This window comes from Pipistrellus hanaki, assembly GCF_964339955.1.
Source record: "Pipistrellus hanaki genome assembly, chromosome: 5".
NCBI lineage: Eukaryota > Metazoa > Chordata > Mammalia > Chiroptera > Vespertilionidae > Pipistrellus > Pipistrellus hanaki.
In genome coordinates, this window is record NC_140507.1 from 59175215 (window position 1) to 59202920 (window position 27706).

The 27706-nt window shown below is 34.5% G+C and overlaps 1 protein-coding gene across 13 annotated transcripts in view; it reads right to left on the reverse strand.

The window, feature by feature from the left end:
* Positions 1-27706, reverse strand: part of GRIA2 (glutamate ionotropic receptor AMPA type subunit 2) — a 124888-nt gene that overhangs the window by 60043 nt on the left and 37139 nt on the right. For all 13 annotated transcript variants that reach the window (XR_014795041.1, XR_014795042.1, XR_014795043.1 and 10 more), the window contains exon 3: positions 4010-4249. Coding sequence is in view for 9 of the 13 variants with exons in the window: in XM_084884307.1 (XP_084740433.1) it covers positions 4010-4249 (240 nt within the window). In the remaining 4 variants the exon portion in view is untranslated. The remainder of the gene's footprint in view (positions 1-4009; positions 4250-27706) is intronic.

Sequence of the window (27706 nt, forward strand, 5' to 3'; positions counted from 1 at the left end):
GCAGAATGTTGGAGAGCCATTTTTCATGCTAGGGCCCTCTGCTGTTCCAAAGAACATCAATTATTTTATTTAGAAATTTAGAAATTTAAAAAAATTAAATATGGTTACCTGAGTTTGACCATCAGAAAATAAAGCTTATGGAATACTGAAAATAAATTTAAAAGCATATCATTCCAGAAAAACAGACCAAAATCTTTTGAAATTAAACCATGCAGACATGTAAGTTGAGAGATGAAAATTATGGGATCTATTTTTAAAAGCATGTGTACTATGAATAAAAAGAATAAAAACGCATTCTCAACTCAGGTAGTGCTAAAATAAGAGGGTACTTCCCTGAAATGTAAAAACAAATAAATAACGGCTTAAGAACCAAAGGAAGGAAACAATGTCACATGACGAATGCATAAATAAACTTTTATACATATGACAAAGCTATAAAATTTTTATAATAAGAATTTTAGATAGCAAAAATCCCATTTCCATGAGCCAAGTAAAACACTAAGTAAAGATCAAATCTTATACCAGTGTTTTGAGTCTTACACACTTATCCCTGAAAATTGTTGCAGATGAAAAGCCAGTGCAATACTCTTCATATTAAAACATGAGCAGCTATTTAAAAAACACTTAAAAATGTAACCATAAGGTCATTTTTCACTTTACTATATAATTACTTAATAACTCTCATTTCTCTCAACAATGCACTTGAACTCAAATTCATTTGTATAATTTAATGACAAGAGATTATCTCATCACTTAAATTTCATTTAATAATTCTAAAGTGTTAATAAAATAATTTTAAATGTCTCAGGTTCTTTTCACAAGTACATAAATCCAACTCCCTTCACCACATCATTCCCCAGATCTTTCCTTTCTTTAGTCTCTCTCCTCAAATACTCAAGTTTCTTCTTTTCTATTTATGTCAGCTGTTGTCTACTTAAATGTTCTACAATACAAAGTTCAGTTTCATCTAGAGGGCACAGTGAGGGCAAAGTGTGTCCCTAAAGTAAAAATACCACCTTCAACTTTGTGAAACAGTAAAGAGAATTCATCTTCTGATCCTTGGAATTAACAAGCAAGATGCAGCAGGATCTAATATCATCGCAAACTTAAAATACACAGAGTCTAAACCCATTCACTTATAACTACTATTTATTGACTATCAACTCTGTCCCAGCATTATCTGAAGCACTGTGTGTACAGTTAAGAACTGTATACCAGTGTTCTGGTCCTGCTTGGGCATTGCCTTGAGGTTTATAGCCATATCTTACCTAATAATAGACAAACATGTAAATCAACTGTACCTCCACTACACCACCAGCCAATCAGAAGTGATATGCAAATTAATCCAATAAAGATGGTGGTTAATTTGCATACACAGCCACCTAGTGATGGGGTAGGACACTTGTGTCATTGCCATGGCGACAATGGGGTGTTTCTGCCCCACCCAAAGTCTCTCAGGGCCTCTGGCAGTGTGGAGCAGAAAGAGGTGGCTCCTAGAGTGGAAAGAGGCAGCTCTGAGGCCTGAGTGGAAAGGGGCTGGGCTGGAATGGAAAGGCAGTGCCAGCAGCCAGGGACAGGAAAGCACATTCTAGCATGAATCTTAGTGCATCAGGCTTCTAGTCTTAAGTAAAAAGCATAATCCTTAGCCTGTATGATTAAAACAGTCCCTGGAATATAGTGGAAGCTCATTAGCACTCCTTAGGTGAAGGAATGAACACCATTATTAATCATAAATTGTGATAAGTACTATGTAGGAAAAGAAGAGATTGCTTTGAAAGAATAACAGTATGAAATGCATCTCCATGAAAATGCTATATAAATAAATATGAAGGGAGATAAAGAATTAGAGATGTGTGCAAAGATTTGAGGTGAAAGACTGGTTCATCTGAAAAGTGAATGAAGGTTAGCTAGGTGGTTAGCTTAGTGAGTGGGCTGGACAGTAGGATAAACTGGCAGGAACCAGTGTTAAAGCTGTGCTAAGAATTTTCAAGTTTATATGCATTACTAAAGGTGTGTGCATGCAATTTGTGCCCCAGGACGGGGAGAGCATAGGAGGGGTCCCTCAGCCACAGCTCTCCAATCCAGGAACCTTTGAATTGGGCCTAAGCCGGCAGTCGGACATCCCTCTTGCAATCTGGGAATGCTGGCTCCTAATTGCTCACCTGACTGCAGTTGCCTGATCACCCCTATCCACTCTGCCTGCCTGCCTGATCACCCCTAACTGCTCCCCTGCCTGCCTGGTTGCCCCTAACCACCTCTGCCTCGGCCTCCGCCACCATGGCTTTATCTGGAAGATGCCCAGTCTAATTAGCATATTATTCTTTTATTAGTATAGATAATGAGAAGTCATTAAAGTGTTTTAAGCAAGGGAGTGATATGCTCAAAGAAGTATTTAAAAATACTGGCTACTTTGTAGAACTGAGTTAAAGAAAAATAGTGAAGAAATAGAGAGACAATGGAATAAACACATGACAGTGGCTTGGTCTGGAGTCAAGGCAATGAAAAAGAAGAGTGTCTAGAGAAAAAAAAAAATATATATATATATATAGTTGGAAATCACATCAAAAGAATGGAAAGCTGAAAGAGCTACTGAGAATACTCTCAATTTCAGGTTAGTTTTATTAACATAATGGAGTAATCAAGGAGTTTAAAGAGTAAGAGGAAAGACTAAGATTTGTCTCAGTTCTATAAGGCTTTTCACCACAATTTAAAGTATGGTTCAGAATTATCCAGCACATTGGAGTCCATATTCACATTAAATAGTTCTGAGTTTTAGTTTTCCATTTGCCATGGGAAGAGCAAAGCTCTCCTTTCTCAAAGCCTGGAGAGAAGTTGTTGACAAGGCAAATTTTTCAGCTTGTATAGTGCTGACTCATTTTTCCACTGTCAGACTAGGAGGACAGGGCAGAGAATCAGACACCTAGCTTGAGCACTCCTGACTTAGGCCTCCTGCAGCAAATGACTACAAACTGATCAATGGAGAATTGACTGATGGCTGGCTGTCTTCCTGTCTTGCCTTGTGGGTTAATGAGGTGCCCTGTCTTGGTGGAAACAGGCTTCTCTTTTACATTTGAACCTCTAAATAGACCAGGAAGCAAGCTACTGAAGAAGAGTACTTAGGTACTCTTACAATAATGGTTCTTAACCCTTTCCAGTTTGGGTATGGATACTCCTTCTAGAAAATTACATAAATGAACATGAGCACAAAATGTTCATACAATTTTAGGTAGTACACAGACCCACAGACGCTGAATCGTGGACCCAGGGATGGTTGAGATATCTGGGATACTACAATATGTGAATCAGGCAGGACTGCTAATATTAAACTTCTCAACAATGGACATGGAAAGCACAAGGAAGGACCACCCCCAAAATAAAAGTTATATAATGAGCCAAGACTCTATCCAATTAGCATGCTAATCAAGAACATCTCATTATAAACAATCAGATAGAATTGTGGAATAAAAGTGAATTTGGTGTCAGAAAACCTTTGGACAGTAGGAACACTTACGGCAGAATCACGAGCAAGGCTTTAACTTGTCTGAGATTTAGCAATCCCATTTTAAAGCAAAGTTAAATAGTAATTGTAACTACCTGATAAAACGTTTGCACTTGAAAATATGTAATAACTACAAATTTCTGTAGCAGTTCTTATTTATGTGTTACTACAAATTTTACTTCAGTTTTCAAGGCAACCACTTTACTGACCTTGAACTAGTAATCTAGTCACCAGAGTCTTAACTGCTGCTACCAGAAGGTTTTGTGTAAGTTACAGTGGGGCCTTGGGGACACAGCCTATATCTGTAAATCATACATTCACAATTATTTCTATTTTTACTCTAAATATGTTTCCCAGGTTTTGAATTGCATTTTTCATTTACACAGAAAAATGAAACCATGTAACCCTTGGATTTTAATACAGCTAGGTAGCTCTGTAATGCCCCATATTAGTGTCAAGTTAGGCATTGAATTTGACCCATTATCAAGAGACAGGGATATTTTCACTTACCTCTGTCACTGTCATAGAGGTACGCAAACTTGTCCCACTGATAGTATTCAATCAAGCTAAGAAGAGCTCCTTTGAGGTCAGGTCTCATCTGAATGACAAATGGATGTGTGCCATCGGTTGGGAAGCTGGGAGTGATGAAGGAGACATGGAGCGTTCCACAAAATGATGTGATGGTATTTACAGACTTCTTGTCATAAAATCCAAAAATAGCATAGACTCCTCTTGAAAACTGGGAGCAGACTAGAAGAATAAGGAAAACAGAAAGGATGAGTTATCAAAATTGGCATACAATCATGGATTTACTTGCAACTTAATGCCCTTATATATAAAATACAAAATAACCAACAAATTAAAAGAAATACGGAGTTTATATCAATCAATGATCCATCAAATGTAGGAGCACTTATTTACTCAGCATTCTATTTAAGGAATTCAAAGAATTATAAAGCATTACAATAATAATTCTAGGTTTATGAAAATATTTTTTTTAACAAACTATGTGAATGTAAACATATTTTAGAACAGCTTCATTTAAAAAAAAACAAGTAAAAATCATTAGTTATGAGAACAAACTATAGTTACAGGGGATTTATACATATTCATAACAGCTCATTCCCTACAATATTGATTTCTTTAAAAGGCTTTGTTGTGCTAATACCAGAAGGTCAGTGTGATCATGAAGCATATCACCTACTGATGATGCAAACTTCTTGAAGAGAAGTTGGGTGCAAGACTTTCACCACCCATAATCCTATTACCCATAATTCTCACTTATATCATTAGGTCAAGTAGCAACTAAATGAAGTTCAGAACACTTAATTTTATCTTTCCCATTAACTTAACTTATCCCATATGTTCTACTCAGACAAAACAAAGACTATTATATTTTTTTTACCTAGGACCATCATTCTTAAGACCATATATATATTTGTAAGTTCCCATGGCTCACACAATCCCTTATTCTTTAACACTGTATTTCAGTGAATGGCATATGACACTACCTTCCTCACTACTTATAGTCAGACCATCACTAAGCATTGCTCATTCTCATACCCAAGTGTACTAAAATGTGCTCCACTGATTTCTATCTTCATTCTGATCATCCTCGTTCACTACCACATGCACTTACATTGTGCTTGCCTTGTGCCTGGCATGTTCTCTGGGACATTACCTCATTTATTTCTGATGATGATCCTTGAGGTAACAACTATTATTCCTAAATAACTGATAGAAAAATTGATACATAGGGAGACTATGTGATTCACCCAAAGTCTCACAGCTATAATAGTATGTATGCTGTGCTCAATCCTCAGCAACCTGGATTTAGAGTTGATGCTTTTAATTGATTATTGGAATACCTAGCCAACTTTTCTCCTTCTTCCAGTTATGCTCCTTTCATTCTATTCCCCACAATATTGTCAAAAGAAATGTCAAAACAAATCTAAACATATCCCATTGAGAAATAGGTTTTGCTTTTTCCAAGACTCATGCCCTGCAATGCCCTATGGAAATGATTCATTTTAAACAATCCCAGTGTTTAAGACCACCATTTCACGTCAGCCACATGGCTTTGAGTGAATGAATTCCTGATATTTTTTAATCTCAAGAATTGTTTCAATCCAAGGATACAAATCAGCTATTCGTGAACATAATCTAACAATTCAGAGCATAATATCAAAAACATATTTTTAAATTAATTAACCCCATTTAAAGGACAGGACCAATATTATCTTATTTCATTTCATCTCTTTCACAAAAATAGATTTGCTTTATAATTAAGAATTATGTAAAAACAGATTTGCTTAATAAGTAAGAACACTGCTAAAATATACACAGATTCTAGTAATTTTCAGGCAATAAATGATAGGCAGTAATATTTAGCAACTATTGTATGATAGGAAAAAAAGAAAAGCAAGATTGGCTATTTGTTTGAGTATCAAATATTCATATTTTCCTTTAAATATTTACTAACCTTCAACTCATCCTCATTTTCCTAACACAATTTTCTAGGATTTCTGGGTTATATTTTTATAATAGTATACCAATTGAAATCTCCTTTATTACCAGTCTTCTGTAGAACAGTCTCATGTATCTCAGAAAAAATGAATAAATTTCTTTACATTTATTTTATACTTTAACATAAAAATGAGATGTTTATATTTTTGTCTTTGCCCGACTACAGAAGTTGAAAATAACTTGATAATGTGATTGACTACACTCATTTTTCATATACATTAAAAAGTCCTTCCATTGTGAAAACACATCTAGGAAAAATTTGTGGTAGTTTCTTATTTTATACATGGATATATGTGTACTAACATGCATATCTTAAATCGTGAGTTTATTCAGGAATTGATGACTCCATATGGCATATAAAAGGGTGAAATTGCTACGGAGTTATCTCTGGGTCTATTTCATTTTATTTCCTGCAGTGTTGGTATGTCATCTAAAAACGGTATAGGAAATACAGGCAGTGTTATTAACAAGGACTCCTCTCATCTTAAGTAAAATAGCTTCTGTGATAGGAATAGCAGCCACAGCATCAGCAGAATGCTTGATAACGGATGCCACTGTTTGAATGCACAGGCAATCTTATTAAGGAGCCATATCTTTCATTTTCCATTTGTTTAGACTCTGGAGTGAGTTGTCAGGGGGCCTCCTGATTACCATGACCATCTGGAAGCATTTGGCTTTGGCCCAACAACAGGCCCACGCTGTACAAAACTTTAGAAGTTACCACAATTCTCCTAACTTAGAAGGCACTTTTCCTCTTTGGCAATTCGGCTAATTCTCCAATTAACAATTTTATAAAAATGGCCTTTCTCCCAACCCTCTTCCTTTATTCTTTATCTATTCCTGGCACATATTTAGTTTTCTATTTGTCTATAGCCTCTATTTTTCTAGATATTTATTTCGTAATGTGCCTTTTCTACACATACAAATAACTGCAATTTGGCCAAAATTGCTCATGTTCAACCTTATATTCGGACAGACACGGTCCCCTGTCCCCAACCCTGATAAGAATTACTGTGATTTACAATCAAGAAATGCTGACTTGCCTTAGCTAGTGTTGCTCAGTTAAAGATTGCTGGTTCAATGCCTGGTCAGGGCACATACCCAGGCTGCAGGTTTGATCCCCAGTTGGGTGCATATAAGAGGCAAACAATCAAGTTTATCTTTCACATCAATGCCTTCCCCCTCCTCTCTCTCTCTCCCTCCCTCTTTCCCTCTCCATCTCCCTCTCATTTTCCCTCTCCCTTTCTCTCTCCCTCTCCCTTCCTCTCTCTGTAAAAAAAAATCAATAAAATATATTTTTAAAATATAAAATAATTGCTGGCTTGAACTAAGGTGTTTTGCTTACCCAGTCTGCAGTGACCATCTCATGATTAAAAACCTAGTGCCATACTTATAACACTCTATTCTCAAAATACTCAATTAGTTTTTGCACTCTAATACTGAAGTTCTTCTCAATATACTAGTAATGCGGAGACATGACACTATTGATACACTACACAAGGAAATGAGTTCCTTATTCTACTAACGTCATCTATAAACATCTGTTTTATTCTACTTTACTCATTCCAATATTGAGGGGAATTTACTATGGGAAAACAGCATTCCTATTAACCTGCTAACCGAGCGGGACGTATAAATACATCAAACTTAAACAATATCGGGTACGGATGGGACGTATGAATACGTCCTTGAAATATATGTTGTGCCCTGAAATGGACGGGACGTATATTTCCGAAAAACAAAGGTATCAGTCATCCATACATGTCTCAACATGAATTTAAGACACGGAGGGAATCAGTATAATTTCGCTTTTGAGAGTGGTAGACCTGTTCTGGGTGAGCAGTGATGGGTACGTACTTACACTTACCTATTTTCGTATTATATATTATTTATTTATATTTTTTATATCTCCAACCTTTATATAATAAAAAAACATATAAAATTGATCCAATCATCAATAATTTGTCAGAAAAGTTTAAAAGTTTTTATGTATGTGAACGAGAAATATGCGTAGATGAATCTCTTTTATTATGGAAAGGGAATTTATCTTGGAACCAATATGTATCTACAAAAAGAGCTAGATTTGGAATGAAGTTGTTTATTGAGTGAAAGCCAATCTGGATACGTACAAAATATAATTTTATACACAGGCAAGGACACAAATTATGGTTCGAACTACCCACAAGAAAAACAATCAACAAGAATTGTTTTGGACTTAACACGTGACTTACTGAATAAAGGGTATAGGATTTACTTAGATCTTTTCTATACGTCAATTCATTTGGCTGAACTCTTGTGTCAAAACAATACAGACATTGTTGGAACAATGAGGATAAACAGAGTCGAAATCCCTAGTGAAATAAAAACAAAAAAATTACAGAAAAATGAACATATGTAAGAATCAAAGACAAACTTATGGTTTTAAAATGGAAGGATAAAAAAGACATATTGATGCTCAGTTCTATTCATAATGACGAATAGACAATGATTGAAAAGAGAGGAAGAAGGCAAGAAAAACCGAATGTTGTCCTGGATTATAACAAGAATATGGGCGGCGTAGATTTGGGAGATGGAGTTATAGTGGCCTACACGGCTGCCCGTAAAAGGGCAAAAAAATTTTATAAAAAAATTTTTCTATGATTAATTGATATGTTCTGCTTCAATGCATATATTATATACAAAAAAGATAAAGGTCATTTGGATCGATTACACTTTTTGATAGAGTGTGTAGAGAAATTGGTAGATAACAACATAGTGAAAACCCACCCAAAGACATCAACAAGCAGCTCTGCATCTAAACCATCACTCTTAGTTGAAAGGCATTTTCCAGAACAAATGAAAAGCGATATAGGAAAAACTAAATCCAGGAAATGCCGAGTTTTCTACAAAAAGGTGTTAGGAAAGAATCTACATACTGGAGTCCAGATTGTAAGGTAGCACTATGTATCAACAATTGTTTTAAAATATATCACACGTAAATTGAGTTTTGAATTTTTACATCTATATTTCAATTTTTTAAACTCAATATTTCTATTTTATTTGTGTGCTTTTGTTTATTGTTCTGTAATCGTTAACTTTTTAATATTTTTATTGTGTATAGAAATAAAACAAATATATTTTTTGTAATTTCTATAATTGTTTGTAAAATTTATAATTTTTAAATTTGATGTTTCCATTTTTTTGTTGGTATTCTTTTCTATTTTTTTGTAATTTTGTATTTTCCTTTGTGCTTTATATATAAATGAAAAAATATATGTTTCATTTATTTTAATTAAGTATAAAAAAATAATAATATAAAATTACGTCCACTGGGCGTGACGTAATGACACGTCCTAGTGAGAGTATGCGCCCGTTGTACATTGTGTAATTAAAAAGAGAACTCCCCGGTTAACAGGTTAAAATTATTCCTCACTTGATTAGCAATACAATTTCGCATGTTGACCTCTACCTTATTTCCCAACAATGACTTTAAAATTTAAAGCCATTTCCTAACTTATATTCATCCTCAAAGAAGGAAAATTTACTGTCACAGAGAATACCCAAATAATGTGTCACAAGCTCTGGATATTATTTCAAAGACAATGTTCTAGAATGAGTTAGACAGTGCCGCAATCTTATCCATAGTCATTATTTTCTTACATCAAGTACTGAAACAGAGGAAGGAGCAGAAAGGCTTTCAGTTTCACCTCCAGCTTCCTGACCCATACACTTACCCCCATGAGACACTATTATGAATTTCTGAACAATTATTCTGATTAATATTTAGAACTGCAGTTATGTCTTAAGACTCAAAGCTGATGGCAAAGTGGTAGGTAAAGATGCTCTCCCTGAGCTCTACTTTAATTAAAAATGTAATATCAACTTTGAGAAACTCAGCAAAGAGGAGTCCTTTTAAAAGACATGCGAGGTCAAACAGCAGAAATGGTAATCTCCTGGGTGCGAGTAACTTGCTGATTATTCCACTTCTCGTTACAAACCCAGGTGATATAAGCCAATAGCAGTGCTGATGGTGCATCCAATGCACATCTTTTTCTCTTGGGTCATTCTGCTCATTGGTGCTGCTAATGTAGCATACTCAGTACAGTATGGAGAACCTTGCATGGTTATTTAGCACAAAGGCAGGGAGAACAGGATATGATTTATTTTTGTTTTACATTCTTTATATTTATAAATCACCATTCACTTCAGTGAAACAGCGTGGAGTGCTTCATAAGCAGGAATGGAGTCAGCTCCTTTGCAGCTTGTGCAAAGTGTGGTGAAGATGCAACCCCACACAGTCCTGGCTTCAAAATATGGAGACCACAGAAAATCCCGCTCCTTTCATCCTGACCCTCTGACACTACTCCTTATAAACTTTGGCCCTAACTTTACTATTGAATGTGTTTGATCATTTCAGTTATGATCTAGTCATGGTATCCAATAACGTTTTTTTGTTTGTTTGTTTTTTTAATCAGATCAAGCTTTCTTAGCTTCTCTGGATTTATTAGTCAAACACTTGCTTCTTTAAATAACTCCCCATACTGCTACTAGTTTCCCTCTCTTTCAATTCCTACTCTCTAAGTAAAATCACACCACGTTGGTACTTTCCTCTCCAATTTCAAAAGGAATTTTCCAAGAATTTGTGTTACAATTTTTTTCTTCTTCTCATTTTACATTCTCTTAGTGGTCTCCTTCCTTTTAACATGGTTAGATTCAACTTTTTATGCACGTTTCTCAAAACTTCGTTGTCACCTCAGTTATGTCCCCTTATCTAGTTTTACTGAAAAATATACATATTGTAAATATTTGATGTCACTAACATGGTACCGGGTTTAGAAAATGCCACATAAAATGGGATAGACAGTCACTGCTGCGCTGGAGTTCATAGTTCTAATCTCATCCTCCAGGGTCTTCCATTAGAAAACTTGTCATTCCATATCATTCCAACTAATGCCATAAAAACAAGGAGAGAAAACTCTAAAATCTTATTCTGTAAATCAAGTATTTGTATTGATTTTTCCCTTTTGCTCATGGCATCATAACTCTTGCAATCGTTGATTTTCTATATTTTTAGGATCAATTTATTATTCTTCCTTGTTCTGCTTACATCATCTATAACCATATTGTTTGATTCAATTTTATTTACTAAGAAAATACATACTGTAAACATACTGCATGTAACTGTGTAGCAAATATACTGTAGATACTGTGTAGTACAAATACATACTGTAAATATAACACATATGATTACTTTTTAAATGATGTACTTCATGATTATTTCATGTTATTTCTTTGGTAGGGTGATTTCTAATTAAAATATTTATTTCAGGACCTGAAGTATGAATTTTCTAGAATAAATAAATAAATAAATAAATAAATAGAGCAACGTACCATTGCTTTACATTGTCCAAAAGCCTGTAACTTTAATCTCAAACATTAAATACCACGGAAAAAATATTATTCTGTATCTAAGGATCCTGGGGCTCTGACCTTAGATATAATAATTGTAGAGGCTAAAAGTGAGAACAACCTGAGATGGAATCCTGATATTGCTGTTATCTAGTTGGATTTGAGTGGGCAAGTTGCTTTGTTTTCCTCTATCTTAGCTTTGTCCTGTGTAAAAGACGATAGTGATATTACTTACCTTCCTCACTGGGATGAGCAGTATTAAAGAAACTGAAGTTGGCAAGTAGTGAGCCCTATGTACATCTCTCACGACCTCCCTACTTATATTCCATGTTCAAATCAATATTGATATTAGATTTTTCATCTTTTTCCTGTAGCACAAAATCCCCCAGCTCCATGAGACATGTGTTCATGTGTTAAAATCACACTCACCTTTTCAGAATGTGAGAACACTTCTGACTTTGTCCCTTCCTTTATCCTTAGCTTGCAAATTGTCACCAAAGACAGCCCATTTGACCTTTCAAATCTGTACTCCCCAGCTCCGCTGACATTGTCTTAATGTGGCCCTTAAATATTTATTGACTGAATTGCTACATTAACTTCCCAAATAGCCATTTTCATAATAAATCTCTTTCCTATCATAGCAGATATAATCCTCCTGATTAACATCACTGTCTTCCCATTGCTTAGAGAGCAGCATGTGACAACGCTCAAATGTTATCTGTTCAATGTGGTCCAGGTTACATGCCTCTCCTATATGTGAAAGCAGTCTCCCCTTTTGCATTGTAGCCTGGGTTACAATGGTCTTGCTTTGCCCTCTCTGAGATAATTGAAAGCAGAGAATGAAGTGCTGTTTAGCTCTAAATGCATGGCATATCAATTAGCTGGCACAGAGCAGACAGTTGATAAATGTCATGCAGTAAAATATCAACTCTTCCATGAAGGGTGTCTTGCTTACTATCAACTAAGTATGATTTTCCCTGATTATGAAACCCATCAGCATTCTGTCTTTACCTCCCTCGTGGCCTGAAGTACAATACTGTTGAGTGAGTGTGTGTGTGGTGCAAGGGATGCGGCAGGGGGAGGTTACCTCTTTGAAGGCAGGGGTTAGTGTGAGAAGAAAATAAGAATACCTGAATTGGAAGCCTAGCTTTAGTCTTCCATGGCCCTCTGGTAATAGCATCACTGAATCTGAGCCTCAGTTTCCTTGTCTATTGAATGAGGATTTTAATTCCTATCCTGCCTACCTTAGAGGGATATTTAAATTTTAAATTGAATACAAAGAAGTACTTGGGAAATATAAATCATAACATAAATGTGTTAATGACAATAAATCCAACCATAATGATTTTTATATTCTCTTGAATGCAAAATTTAGAAATTTTTCATAAATATGTCATTAAATATTTGTTGAGTGACCACAAGATCTGAACCAATTAGATAACAAAGATATAAACCAGGTTCCTGTATTAATTTTTCATTTCTATTGATACTGGGGTATTTCTAGAATTAAATCATTACAATATTTTCTTCTTTAACTATCATACTAAAATATAACTAGTGTTAGTTTAAAATCACTTGTGCAATTTAGTCTGCCTGTTCTCATAATAGGGGAAAACCCCCACAATCATTACTAATGAGAAGACAATAATTGGAATGTTTATGAAATTTTATTATTGTAAACTTTCAAAATGACTTTTATGTGTGGAGAAATTGTACCAAGAGAGGTTAAGTCATAGTCTGGCATGCAATGGCAACCTACACAAATGAGGTGACTTCTTTATCTTGGACATATGTCCAGTAGCACATACTGGATTCAGAAATATTCTCAGATATCCTCACAATCTCAAATGTCTTATTTCTCTAATTCAATGGACTTTTTCAAGCCTGAAAACTTACCAGGAGCAACATTTATTCCTTTAAACAATAGAACTGTTGTAACCTATGGTACAGGTCACATTTGGTTTCCCCTGTACAAATCCAGGAGAATGTTAAAAGTGGGTCTGTAATTCTTTTACTCTTAGACTATTTAGGTAAATACAATATGCTATTCTCATAATAAAATAAAGAAAAACTGTCTGCTTTTAATTATTAGGATTATTTTGAAGTTCATATTCTTTTCTTATCAATTTACAGGAAGCATTTCCACTTGGGAGCTGACATGACAGTTAGCGCCTTTCATAAAACTCAGAGCCCAGCATGATACTAGCATAGACATGCAGTATGTAGCTTTTGAATGACACACTGAATGATTCAAAGAAAACACGAAGGATAAATATTCACCACAACGACATTTTCTATAAATTGCCTCACCGATGATGTTGCATATAGCCGTGACACAAATCTTTACTCTGACAAATCATTTCCTGTTTACATACGTTTTGATTCCATTCTTCATACAAATACTAAATGTGATGCATCATCACTTAGTAGAAGACAATGAAGTTATAGTCATACATTTTTCTTTCCCTCTCCCAGACATTTATCCTTCCTGACCTTTGTGTTGTGTTTGCTGAGCGAGGTGAAATGTCGTGAGTTTATTGCTGTTGCCCATATTATATGCAGCTTTAAAAAATCTATAACATTTATTCTGGCTGCATTCATCATCTGAGAGAGCAGGCAATAGGAGAGCTGGCAGTCACAGGCAATAACTCTCATGTGAATTTTAATGATGGGTTCTGGACACTTAAATGAAAGAGAATTACCTCCGTTTATACAAGATGCTATTTCACAAAAGAGAGTCCAATTCTTCATCCTTAGGTTTATATTTCCTCCTCATAAATACACATAGTTCTACCCTCTGCAAATTCTTGCTCTTCTTATGCTCCATGTAAGTTCTGGGTGCCGCATGCCCAGATGCTATGTAAATGTTGTTGAGAAGGAGTGCCAGGCAGAATGCCTGGAGGCCTGGCATCCAAGCCCCATTGCAACACCAGCCAGCTGTGTGCTTCTGGCAAATTGCAGCTTTCAAATGTCTGTGCCCTCAGAGGCCCCATGTTGCTCAAACTTGGACTTGCACGGCCAAATATCAAAGACAGAAACTATACAAAATGTCAGGTGGTGCATATTTATTATTCATCATATTCTTACTTATGTAAATGAGTATGTGAGAGGCAATACATTTTTGCAAATAAAATTCTACCGCTCTCTTCATGTTTGATTAGTCTTTTTCCCTTTTCCTCTTTTTTTTTCTTATCTTTCTTCTCCTTCCCACTTATCCTGATTCCTCCTTCTGTTTTTGTTTGTTTTGTTTTTTTGGGAGGGTTTACTTTTCTACTTTATCTTTATGCTTACCATTTAGAAATGACTAAAGTAATTAGGATATAATCTGAATGAAGTTAGGATATTCAAAAGTGAAAGCCTATGTTTATTGCAAAATGTAGATCTGATATTTTAGTACAAATAAACATTTTTAGCTTTTGTGATAAAAAAAAAACTATTTTAAAATATAATAAATTTTTTTTCAAATGCCTAGATTTTTTCTTAAGAGAATTTTTCTTTGAGTAACAGGCAAAAAGAAAAGAACTGTATCACCTCACTTGTCTAGATGCTCTCCAATTAGATCTGATAACCCTCTTGCCTATATATGGCCCGGAGTTTCTTTCACAGGACTTTCTTGCTTATGCCCACTGTTGGCAAGTGAGAGGGTTTCTATTTAGATGCCTCAGCACTTATATGTTAAATCATACGTTTATTAAAAGAGGGGGACTTTAATATAACACAATGAACAATTATGTAAATGTACCGAAAAAGATACTACCATTAGCGTGCATCCATAAATTGCTAAGTAACCGGAGGAATTAACTTTCGTACAATGAACTCTCACACTTGATGTAATGGACCTGGTAAAACTGGACTTGGAGCTAATGTCTGGTAGTGGAGCATGGTGTTTCACTTGAACGTTGCCCGAAGGGCCTGCCTGCTTCTGTCACACCCCCTTCAGTAAGAGGAGTGAGGATAGAAAAAGAGTTCCCTCAAGACAAGGTTACTAACTCACTTTTTGGCCCTTACATTTATTTAATTAATATAAATGAAATGTTGATAACTAAAAAAACAACAGGAAAGAACTCGTATACAAATTTAAGCATGCATATTCCTTAAAAGGTATAATTTGCCTTTGATGACTCCTTTTCCCAGAGGCAATCCCTGTAACAACTATTTGGTGTGATCTTCCACACCTGTAATTCTAGTTAGAGTTGATTGTGTTTGTTGATTCTGTTTTTTGTTACATTTATGATTAATTAGACCATATGACAATTGTCCTGACTCTTGCTTTGACATATGGCAAGGAAATTGCGATGTTGGTAAAGACTCAATTCATTCTTTTAAACCACTACCCAGTGTTCCCTGGTTTGGATTTATTATTATCGCATTAACATTCTCAGAGATATTTAGAGATTCATGAGCTTTTGCTACTACAAACAAGGCTGCAGCAAACATGTCAGGACTTTCATCTTTGTATACTTGAGCTAATATATCTGCAGGACAGATTATTAACGTGAAATTGCTTGCTTAGATGTTATGCTGAATAAATGCTATAGCTACCCCATTAAAATAAGATAGATTCTTATTTTTTGGTATTCTTCACTGACAGTGGATTTTTACTAATGTGACATGTGAAAATACTATTTCATTGTTGTTTTAGTAATGACAATTTACTTTATTGTATTCTTGTGAAAGAAGGCATTACATTTAGGGTTTTCCCAAGTATTAACTCTTAAAACTAATTATATCCATATGGGATAGAATATTACCCTCATTTCACAGATCAAAAAATAATTTGAAAACAAGTAATTCTCTAAGGTCACACTAGAAAATTATAGTGTGTGTCAAACCTAAGCAGCCTGACTCCAGAGATTGTACTTTTAACCATTGTACTGTACTCTTATTTTGTTTACAATGACACTTTTAACCAAGTTATCAATCTTTTCTTGATGACTCCTAGATTTTATATCTTATATAATAAGAATTTCCCATATTAAGAATTTTTAAATATTATATTTTATTTTATAATTATCACTTTTATAATTGGCTCTTCTCATTTTAATATTTGGATTATACACAGTAGAAATTTAACTTCGTTTTCACATAGATATTCAATTTTCCAACCCCTTTAATGTACTTTTATTGATTCCCCTTGATTTTAAATATCATCTTTATTATATGCTATATTTCTGTTTGTGCTTGGATCTATTTCTGAAGAAGAAAACAAGAATTATTATGCCTTTTTGGAAATAAACATTGCTTTTAAATCCTTTTGCAAAATCTTTCTATTTATTTAGTTTTTTTCATTCCACATTTGTTTTTTGATTGAATTGAAATACAAATTAATTGGTAGAGATTAACTCTTGTAATATTAACTTTAGAGACAATAGCTCAAATCTGTTTTATGATTTTTTAGTAAAGTTGTACACTTTTATTCATACTTATTAGTTTATCCCTAGATATTTTGTTGCTTTATTACTACTGTTGTCAGATATTTTCTTTATATTTAATGTCAGATATTTTTTCTTCATATTTTCTATTTAGATATTTCTCATACCTAGAAAAGTTGTTGAACTTTCAAATGATAATTTTATATCTTGTGATCAAATTGAACTCTCTTATCACTTTTATGAGCTTTTTTTGGTTAAGTTTCCCAAGTTCACACAGCTAATGTCATAGATACAGAACTTGAACCCAGGCCATTTAGAACTAACTAGATAATTTCACACATAAAAGCTTGAGAAACATACTGCAATAGATACAAAAAAAATTTGAATTCTAGAGTAGTGAAAGTATATACATTAAACAGCTATTACATTACAACCCTAAATGTAATGCCTTCTTTCACAAGAATACAATAAAGTAAATTGTCATTACTAACATTAAAGTTATTTTTTAATATATATTCTTAAGATATGGACCTAGTGTGTGTGTGTACATGTGTGTACATTTACATGCTAACTTATTATTCTAATAGGCTTAAAAAATCCACCGTAAAATTTAGAATGACATGAACAGACATTGCATTTAAAAAGAGATACAGGAGGCTTATACAAAAATCTTAAAATGCTCAACCTCACTGAAAAATCAGGGAAATGTTCATTAAGGCCAACTGAGTCTACAAATTGACAAAAGTGAAAAATCTGATGATACCAGGAATTGATATAATATAAAAACAAGAACTTACACACTGGCAGCAGATACGTAAATTGATGCAACAGTTTTTGGACAACTATTTATTGGGAAAGATCCTGTTGAATTAAAGAAATATTCACCAGCAATTATTCCTTTCTTAGGCATATGACCTGAAATTCTGAGAAATGCCATGTCTAATATCCATGGCCTAATTATTTGTACTACCAGACATCCAAAACATCCTCCCACCAAAACACCACATACCATGCGATACCTAATAAAATAGCATATGTCAGTGAAAACAGTTGTGTTCATTTTTATTTCATCATTTTCATCTAGAACTGTAAGAATAAATGTGAAAACAATTTTAAGAGAAAATAAAATTACAGCAGATTAATAAGTTGCTTGCATAATGTTAAAAATACTACATGCTCTTAAAAAATATGTGATTGATAAAACACATAATTAAATCTATAGAAATGATGAACATCAAATTTGAGATAGTAGCTATTCTGAGAGCATGCAAGTGTATTACTAATGCTTTATTTCTTGAGCTGGGTGCTGTACATGAGGATGCTTGTTATAATATGCTGTGTGACTTTCTGTAGGTCTGATGTTGTTAGTAAAATTATTTAAATAAATAATCGAATGATTTGGAGAGCAGAGTATGTAAGAAACCTGGATCAAGTCACCAAGGATCAGATAAGGAAAAGAAAACACACCATATGAAATGTAATCCTCTAAAGTCTAAGTAGACAGAGTTTAATTTCTCTTGCAGTGTCCTAATTAGTGGTGTGTTTTTTTTTTCATTCTTAATAAAAAAAAAACTAGCAAGCTATGTTAAGAAATAAATGCTGACTACTTAATTAAGTGCGCTCACTGGCTCAGTTCTCCTTTTCACACAACATCAACTTCTCTCAAACTTGCTCTTCAGAAGAAATTGTAATTTATGTCTTGTCAAGTGACTTCTGGGTCATTCTACTTGCAAATAGTTAAAATAATCAATGTCAAGGTGCTTTTGTATTAGGGAAATCCAAGTTCCACTTTTCTCCAGAAATCTCCATGTTTTCTGCTAAATACAAACTAGGCATATTGATGGCACAATATTAAAATTCAACATCATCCAAAAATAAGTATTAATTATAAAACATAGGTCATTAATTATTAATGATGTTTAACTTTTACCTTGGGCAAAGAACTTCATATCCAGTATGTCTTTGATCTTATAACAGAATCACAGGTAATCAATATTATCCCTATTTTACAACTAAAGATTTGGCTGCTTTTCTATTTAAAAATACTGGTTGAGGGTGTTTTAATTTACTTCTAAAAAGACACTAGTTTTTAGTAACTTTTTAAATCAAGATTAAAACTTAAAAATATGAGAGTAAATTAATTTATATACATGAACCCAAGTAAGACCAGCTAAAATTAGATTAGGAAATATTAGAATACAGTAAATGGCATTAAAAACACTAGTTTTATTTTTATACACAGTTAAACTGACAAAGATGTAATAGACATGTTTTCTGCACATATAATGCCAGTGATTCAAATGAATTTTTGCACCAAATACATTATTTTTGTTCATTAAGTATATGATTGTCAAACCACTAAGCTGTATACTAAAATCAATACATAATAAAAAAGGTCTTACATAATTCAATTAAGCTAAATGGGCATTAATATTTTATAATTTCTATATTATCTAAGTACTTAATACTTAGATAATAGCACATTAATCATTGGAGTTTCCTATGTGGCTTATTTGTCACATTCAATATGGGCCTAGCATTTCAGGCCTCAGATTACTCTGGGAGGAATTGGCCTCTGTGCCTGAAAAGACAGAACAGTCTCTCTTCCCTCAGCCAGGACTCAACACTGGTTTGCAAAGTCTGAAGGGCCCAAACTTCATGTTGCAGTCCTTCCTATATTGTGCAGAAACAAAATGAAATCAATGCCGCATTCCCTTTGAGTGGCTCTTACAAGAACTTGGAAGAGATTCTGGGACCTTAGCAGAGTTTTCATATGTGCTAAATAGGAAGTCATTGCAGATACATCAAGGTTCCACATTCCCAGAGCTCACAATGAAAAACAAGTCTCAATATTTTTTTTAAAATATCAGATTTCTGGAGTATTTCTCTGACACATACTTGAGGCTGTAAAAGGGAGCAGCTTAAATGTATATATGAACCCAAGCAATACTAGCTAAAAAACAAAAACAAAAACAAAAACCCTCCCAGCCAACCCACAGAATTTTAAGGGAGAAATTAGTTATTTTTTAACTAAGTTTTGGGGTAGTTTATCATGTAGCAACTAGAACCGAAATTGGTATCTCAAAATAGGGGGGGGGGGGTGGGTACCACAACAAAAGCCTAGGAAATGTGGCATGGGTTTGGGGACTAGGTAAATGGGCAGGAGCTAGAAAATCAGCAAGGAGATGGTTAACAAAGGTTGGAGGAATGACAAATGTTAACAGAGGCCAAGAAAGCCCATGGAAAACTGCTATTGGACACTGGAAAGATGAACATCCACGTGTCCTGTTGGTGAAAGCATGGGCAAAACTGTCCCCTGTAACACACCAAAAGATTGAAAACGTGCCAGATAAACTTGTAAGTCTGGCTAAGGACATTCTGAAACAGAACAAAGGTGTCAGGGTGCATCTTTCAGTTTCTTGTAAGAAGATACAGGACAGAGATCAGCTGAAGAGAGACCTATTCGATTTGCAAGTGGAGTTTAGAGGAAACGGAAAGGTCAGGGCATGCTGGGCTGGAAAATAATCTGCTTCACATTTCTAGCATCTCTACTGGCGAAGTCAGAAATGACCTCAGTATAAAGATTAAATCAAGAGGTTGCAATAAGACCCCTTGGTAGGACCTCTGAAAGATTAAAGGTTTTGCCAGACTAGACCCTGACGGACAGAAAAGCCCTTGAAGGATGTTAAGGGCATTGCATTATTGGAATTATCCTATCCCTCTTAACACTGATGTTGGGTGTGCGCATATAGAGGTGGGTTGAGAAAGGACACATAAGTCATCTTTTTAGTTCACAGCGTTCTGGATAGATATCTACATCGAAAGGGCTTCGTCTAATATGGATCTGATGTAGATGATGAAATCATGAACTTTGAGCTTGATGCTATGATTGAATGAAATGTAGCATCCAGTGACTGGATTGTTTTAATTTTCAGACACAAAATTAAGGTCTCCAAAAAGCACTCCTAGTAGCAAAAGATATTCTTTGCAATAACTGAGCATAGCAATCTGCTAATATTAACCAGTAATAGTCTATGTTCCTATATTCTATGTTTATAATCCATAAAAATACCTCTATTTCTGGACTGATATAGAATCTGTTTAGTGTTTTTCATATATATTTCACTCTTTTATCTCTCATTCTTTAGCACAGGAAATGGCCTACTATAAGTGGTCAGAAAAGATTTAAGAATTTTGAATTAGTGAGTAAAATAATGAGCAAATAAATACTACTTCAGGTATCATGATAATCAAGGAAATATGATTTAATCTCTGACATATTTTAAATCTCCAGAAATTGCTAACACAATCTGAGCACCTTGAGTTCAATGCTAGAGAGAAGGAAAGCTGAAAGCACAGCTGTGGAGTCTGCCGGGTAGTATGCTGTGAGTATGAGCCAATACCTTAAAGCGACTGGCCTATTGCCTTTTAAAGAACAAACCTTCCACATGTCTCTAAAATGCTAGTAACATGGGACATGTGTGTCAAACTTCTGAAAAGGCACAGGCAGAAGAAGGATAGAAGCACTGGAAATGGTTTATACCCAGATAAGTAGGAACATTTCTTCATGGGGGAAAAGGAGCACCTGATGTGTGTGAAACCATCTATCATCATCATGATCATGATCATCATCATCAACATGAGTTCAATATAAGTCTCCTCAGCCAAACGGAGCTCTGACCCTCACTCAGAAAACCCAGTTATCATACTTCCAGCTATTGTGCCTCAATGGATTGAGTGTCAGCCCATGGACCAAGAGGTTCTGGGTTTGATTCCCAGTCAGGGCACAAGCCTGGGTTGCAGGCTTAATACCCAGTAGGGGGTGTCGACGAGGCAGCCGATCAGTGATTCTCTCTCATCATCGATGTTTCTAGCTCCCTCTCCCTTCCTCTCTGAAATCAATAAAAATATATTATTTTTTTAAAAGTATACCATATTAGAAAAGTTACCTATATCATAAAAAGGTTGTAGATGTCAAAATAAGCGATTTTTAAAAATATGTGAAATTTAATAAACACATTTTAATTTGTAGTCCAAAATAGTTAAGGAATTTGCAAGTGTCTTTTAAGAAAATGAAAAGTCACACAATTGTTAATTTGATATCTAAAATATAATATACTTATTAAATGTGGAAACACCTAGTCTGATATAAATCTACTTTTTAAAATATATTTATTGATTTTTTTACAGAGAGGAAGGGAGAAGGATAGAGAGTTAGAAACATCGATGAGAGGGAATCATCGATCAGCTGCCTCTTGCACGCACCCTAGTGGGGATGTGCCCGCAACCAAGGTATGTGCCCTTGACCGGAATTGAACCCAGGACCCTCCAGTCCACAGGCTGACACTCTATCCACTGAACCAAACCGGTTTTGGCTAAATCTACTTTTAAGAAAAGAAAAAAAAATCAACTGAAAGTTCATTTCTTGCCTCTGAAGAAGCTATAATAGTGACAACAATGAGCAGGTCACATCAGCTAAGAATCCAGGATTGTACTATTACTTCAGTTCTTAATTGTCTGTGAGATATTGGCCAACTCACTTAGATTTTCAGGGTATAAATTTGCTGATTTATAAAATAAATTAGATTACTACATAATTCCTTCAAATTCTGAAACTGATTAAATGATTGTGTCTCAGATTAGAAGCAGGCATAGATGGGGCTTTCATGAACAGCTATTGTAACTCCAATCTACCATGCTTAGTTCATATAGCTGCCTTTGGATCCATCGTTTTCTTTCTTCCAAGTGAGGAAACATAATATTGACCTGTTTTCCTTAACACTAACAATTCTTTTCTCTGTCTTCCATACTTCTACTTCCATCCCCTTTCCTGTGTGGCAGCAGATGGAATGAGAGAGTATTGATTCAAGAAGGAATAAGGAGAGGAAAAAATTGTCTTTATTGAATCATCAATTCCCCCCACTGTCATCACTAGACCAATCTATAATATATATATGTTTATAGGCATGTATATATGTGTTTGTGTGTGTATGCATATATATATATATTACAATATATATATATATATATATATATATATATATATATATATATATTACATATACAGTGGATAAGGTTTCTTATGCTTCTCTCCAACCCATATTCATACCAATATTTTCCAAATAAAAAAAGAGAAGATACTTAAGTTACTAATATACATTTTTTTCTATTCTTGGTTTTAAAATATCTCCTTCATTTCTATTTTCATTAAAAAACCATTAATAAGAAAATAAAATTAATATCCTAGGGGTAAAAATGTATACCTTGAATGTAAAACTGAATAATCACTCTGGTAGAATAAAAATGAGTTAAATAAATACTAAATGTGATCTGGTTGATTAACAAACTTGATTAATCACAAAAAATATGTATTTTTTAAAAAGAAGATTTTTCTGGTGTATTATTTTTAGTGGTTTAAATAGAAGTACTAAATTCATTTTAAAATTGCTTTAAGTTTTACTTAAAATACCATTTCAAGAAAACCAGTACTATAGTATCTTGGCATAACAATAGTGCCAACAAAAACATCAAGCTCTTTACATATGTTAATTAATATTTTTAATATTTCTTAAAAGTATTATAAGATAGATACTATTATTTTCACTATGAGGACATTGAGATACAACAAAGTTAAGTAATCTGCCCAAGGACACAGAGTAAGCCACAGAACTACGTTTCTAGTATAGGCAGTGGGCCAACTTCTTTCAATTATACTTATATATACCATTAACTTCCAACACATGAAAGCAAATGAAATACCAATCCCATATTAGAAAGACCACCATTCCCCTTAGACTGTGTGTAAACTTTTTATCTGACTCATGTGAAAGAACAGTTTTGTGAAACCATATGAGGTGATATGCCACATATTCACCATAACCTTGACCAACTCAAACTACTATACACTTCTCTTATTCATGAGTAACCTTTGTTTGTATTTTCATGTTGTCTCACAGCTCTGGTTACTATTTCATACATTTAAAATAGACTGTTGAAAACAATATTTCTTTTGATTTTTCCTAAACTGTTTTCTTTGTGCTCAAGGGGTGTCATCTAATTAAAATATAAAATTTGGTGAATAAGTTCATGTTTATTATCTTTAAAAACTTTGATCATCTCTCCTTTCAACATTCTGACTTTTCATACAAAGAGTTCTTTTAAATTCATTAAATAAAAAATTCAAGAGTTGAGGCAGTTTCAATTTCAAAGTACTAACATTTCAAAGGAAGCCAGAAACATGTTATTCAGTCATGTCAAGAAGAACTTAAAAGAAAGTGTTTCCAAAGTTAAAAATTCTGATTTAAAGATAGTCTCTACTTTCATAAGTGACATTGGGAAAAAAATCTCAAGGACAAATGCACTGTGTCCATCTCTTAAATCAAAGGTTCTAAAGAAATAAAAAAAATACTGATCACTCTTATATTTTCCAAGTCAGGGTCATCTACATGTCTTAAGATTTTAGCATATAAGATTTAAAATATCATTCATGTTAATTATAATGATATGAATAAAAGCAGTAATAAAAATATGTTTATAAGATTAATATGCTTGTAATAATAATAATAATTAATGACCAAATACTTATAATAATTCCTTACAGTATTAGCAATCTTGTTTTTCATAGCATTCCCACACTTATGACTCAAGGAAGTTCTTAAAATATTTTTGGTGCAAAATTACCATTTCTTTCTCCTAGATTTTCAACTCTTGTTCGAGTTTCTCAATTTAAAAAATAAAACAAGCCAGAACTGGTTTGGTTCAGTGGATAGAGCTTCGGTCTGCAGACTGAAAGTTCCCAGGTTCGATTCTGGTCAAGGGCATGTACATTGGTTGTAGACACATCCCCAGTGGGGAGTGTGCAGGAGGCAGCTGTTCGATGTTTCTCTCTCATTGATGTTTCTAGCTTTCTATCCCTCTCCCTTCCTCTCTGTAAAAAAATCAATAAAATATATTTTTAAAAATAAATAAAATAAAATAACCTGCTCAACATCTCATACTCTTACATCTTCTACAGTCAACCATCTCCAAATAAGTTCATGGCCTACATATAATCTCTAAGTCCTCACTTCCAGTCATTCAATATGTTTATGTCAATGAGTCTGCCAAATCCACTCTATCAAACTTATCTACGCATGCCTCCGGTGATGTTCCTGCTGCTCCATCCCACAAACTCCTGGATCTCTCTGCACCATTCCACAGAAAGCATATGACACTTATTTGAAACTATTTTTACTTGTCTTCCATGACACTACATTCTCTATGCATTTCATTTTTTTTTACCTCTCTGGGTGCATCTTCCCAGTCATCTTTGACCTTTCACCTTTCCTCTGAACATTAAATTTCCTCAGAATTCTGTCCTAAGATATGCTTCTCAAAGCACATCCTCTCTCTAGGCACCTTCATTCATTCATAGTTAGACTTTCAATTATACTCAGGCATAAAATGACTTCTCAGATCTCACTCCTGAATTTCAGACCATAGAGCCAATTCCTTCTAGACAACTTCAGTTGGTATTTCACAGGTCTATAAGTGCAATAAATGGTTCCAAAACTGAGCTCATCATTTTCCCTTAGAACTGTTTTATATTCTACTGCGAGCTAATGCAATAAGTGACACTCTCTAAGTTAAGACAGAAACCATAGGCTTTCTTTCATTTACCTCATCTACCACATGGGAGTAGTCACTATGCTTTGTCAAATATTTCTTCTATCGTCCAGGTCTGACTTCCCTTCAGCCTTACTGACCTGCCTAGTCCAAGTCACTATCACTATCCTGGAGTTTTACTCCATTCTCCATATTATAGCCAAAATTATCTAATTCATAATTTAATTCTGAATTATGTTTAAATTTATGTGCTTAAAACTGTTAAATATCTTCTTACCCCTGTTATTTTAGATTTCAAAGTCCCTAGGAGGTCTTGTATGACTTGCAGAGATTCCTCTCTTAGTCTCATATCGTAAAACTCTCCTCCCACTTGCTTTCCATGGTCTAATCTGCAATGGACTAAAGTTGGACACAGCTTGCGGTCACTCTCCCTATAAAGGATTGAAGTATATTTGCCCTCTTCTTAAATATGAAGCCACTCTGCTGCTGCTTAGCCAACAGCAAGCACACGGTATAAAAACTGGTGTAAATCCCTGACCTAGTCTTTAAGAACACTAGCAGCATCTGCTCCCTCCCTTTTGGAAACATTCATTCATGGGAGACTCCTTGAAATGTGGCCATCATGCAGCTAAAAGTCTAACTCACATGGTGAGCTCCCAGCCAACAGCCAATATCAACTGCTAGTCATAAAAGTGGACCATCTTAGATTTTTCTAGCTTCATAAAGCCCAGCTGAATTTACATGGGATGGATGCAATTGAGAGATAATGAAATAATTGTTAATGTAAGCCACCACTAAATGTTGGGCTGGTTTGTTACAAAGCAGTTAATTATAGGAACAAATGTCTTTTTGTCTTCTTATCAATATTCCAACTCTCACAGACAGAATTATGTTTTGCATATTCACCACCATATTTCCAATGCCTACTAGACTTTCTAGTCACCCAGTGGGTGATCAGTTAATATTTGTTGACTTATTTAGCTATTAAAGAAAAAAGATAAATTATTACCACCTTATTTCAACCAAGGCAGTAAAGCCAATTGGTTAAGAACTTCTGAGCTGCTACACCAGACTTCATGAGTGAAATATACCTTTCCGAGTGGTCAGGAAAATGGGACATGAACTTTCTGTGCCTCACTTTGCTATCTGCAAAGTGACAGTAATTTCATCTGGATGATTAAATGAAATAATACATGTATAAATGATTGAATTGCACATTAGAGCCTCCTAGTCAATGTTACTTTTTTTCTTTATGGAAATAATAAACTGGGAAGCACAAAAAACTGAGTCACTTTCTGAGTTCCCCTTGCTAACGGTCTGCAGAGCTGGGCCTAGCAAACCAATTTCCTATGTTATTGTTTTTTTTCTCTTCACACCTCCCTTTTTTTTGTTCTTTTTAAAATGTCAACATCAGCTATAGTAGGCAGAATAATAGTCCCCTAAAGGTTCCTATGTCCTAATTTCCTGGAATCAGTGAATATGTTATGTTTTGTGGCAAGTGCATTAAGGTTGCTTAATCATCTGATTTTGAGAAAAGGAGATTATTTTGGATCCCTATGGCTTCTCAGTGCAATTACAAGGTCCTTACAAGAGGAAGAGAAAGGCAGAAGAGGGTTACTGCCAAAGTGATACAATGTGAGAAATATAAGAGCAAGGTGAGAAAGACTAGACCTGCCATTGCTGAATTTGAAGATGGGAGACCACAAGCCAAGAAATACTAGTCCAGAGGGCCTTTAGAAGATGGACAAGGCTAGGAAAAGGATTCTCTCCTGCACCTTCCAAAGGAATGCAGCCTTGTTGACATCTTGATTTCAGTTCACTAAAACCATTTTTCACTTCTGACCTCTAGCACTGTATTTGTGGTATTTTCCAACCACTAAGTTTGTGCAAATTGTTACAGCGGCAAAAAGGAAACTAATACATCACTCAATAAAGCTTTTGTGGACTCATTAACCTACATGCAATTCCAAAAATCAATACACGATACATTTTGTAAAGTGGGCCTTGGATTTATGGTATTTCGTTTTGATATTTCAATTCAGGGCCATTCACATTATTCTATCTTCTTTTATCAATATATTCAACTACTGAAAGAGATGATGTTTTCATTTTTTAAATAAACTTCAGAAACGAGAAGAGGCAAGGAGAGAAAACATTAGAAAAGAAAACATAATAGAAAAAAAATAAAGTTAATTTTAAGAATTCAAGAACTTCTGAGTGGCAATTCTCTCGGGAAACATTAGCACCTCTGACCTTGACTCTCCCCTGGAGAAGTGATTTTCACCCTCCTGAATCCCCAGTGGGACAGAAGAACTAT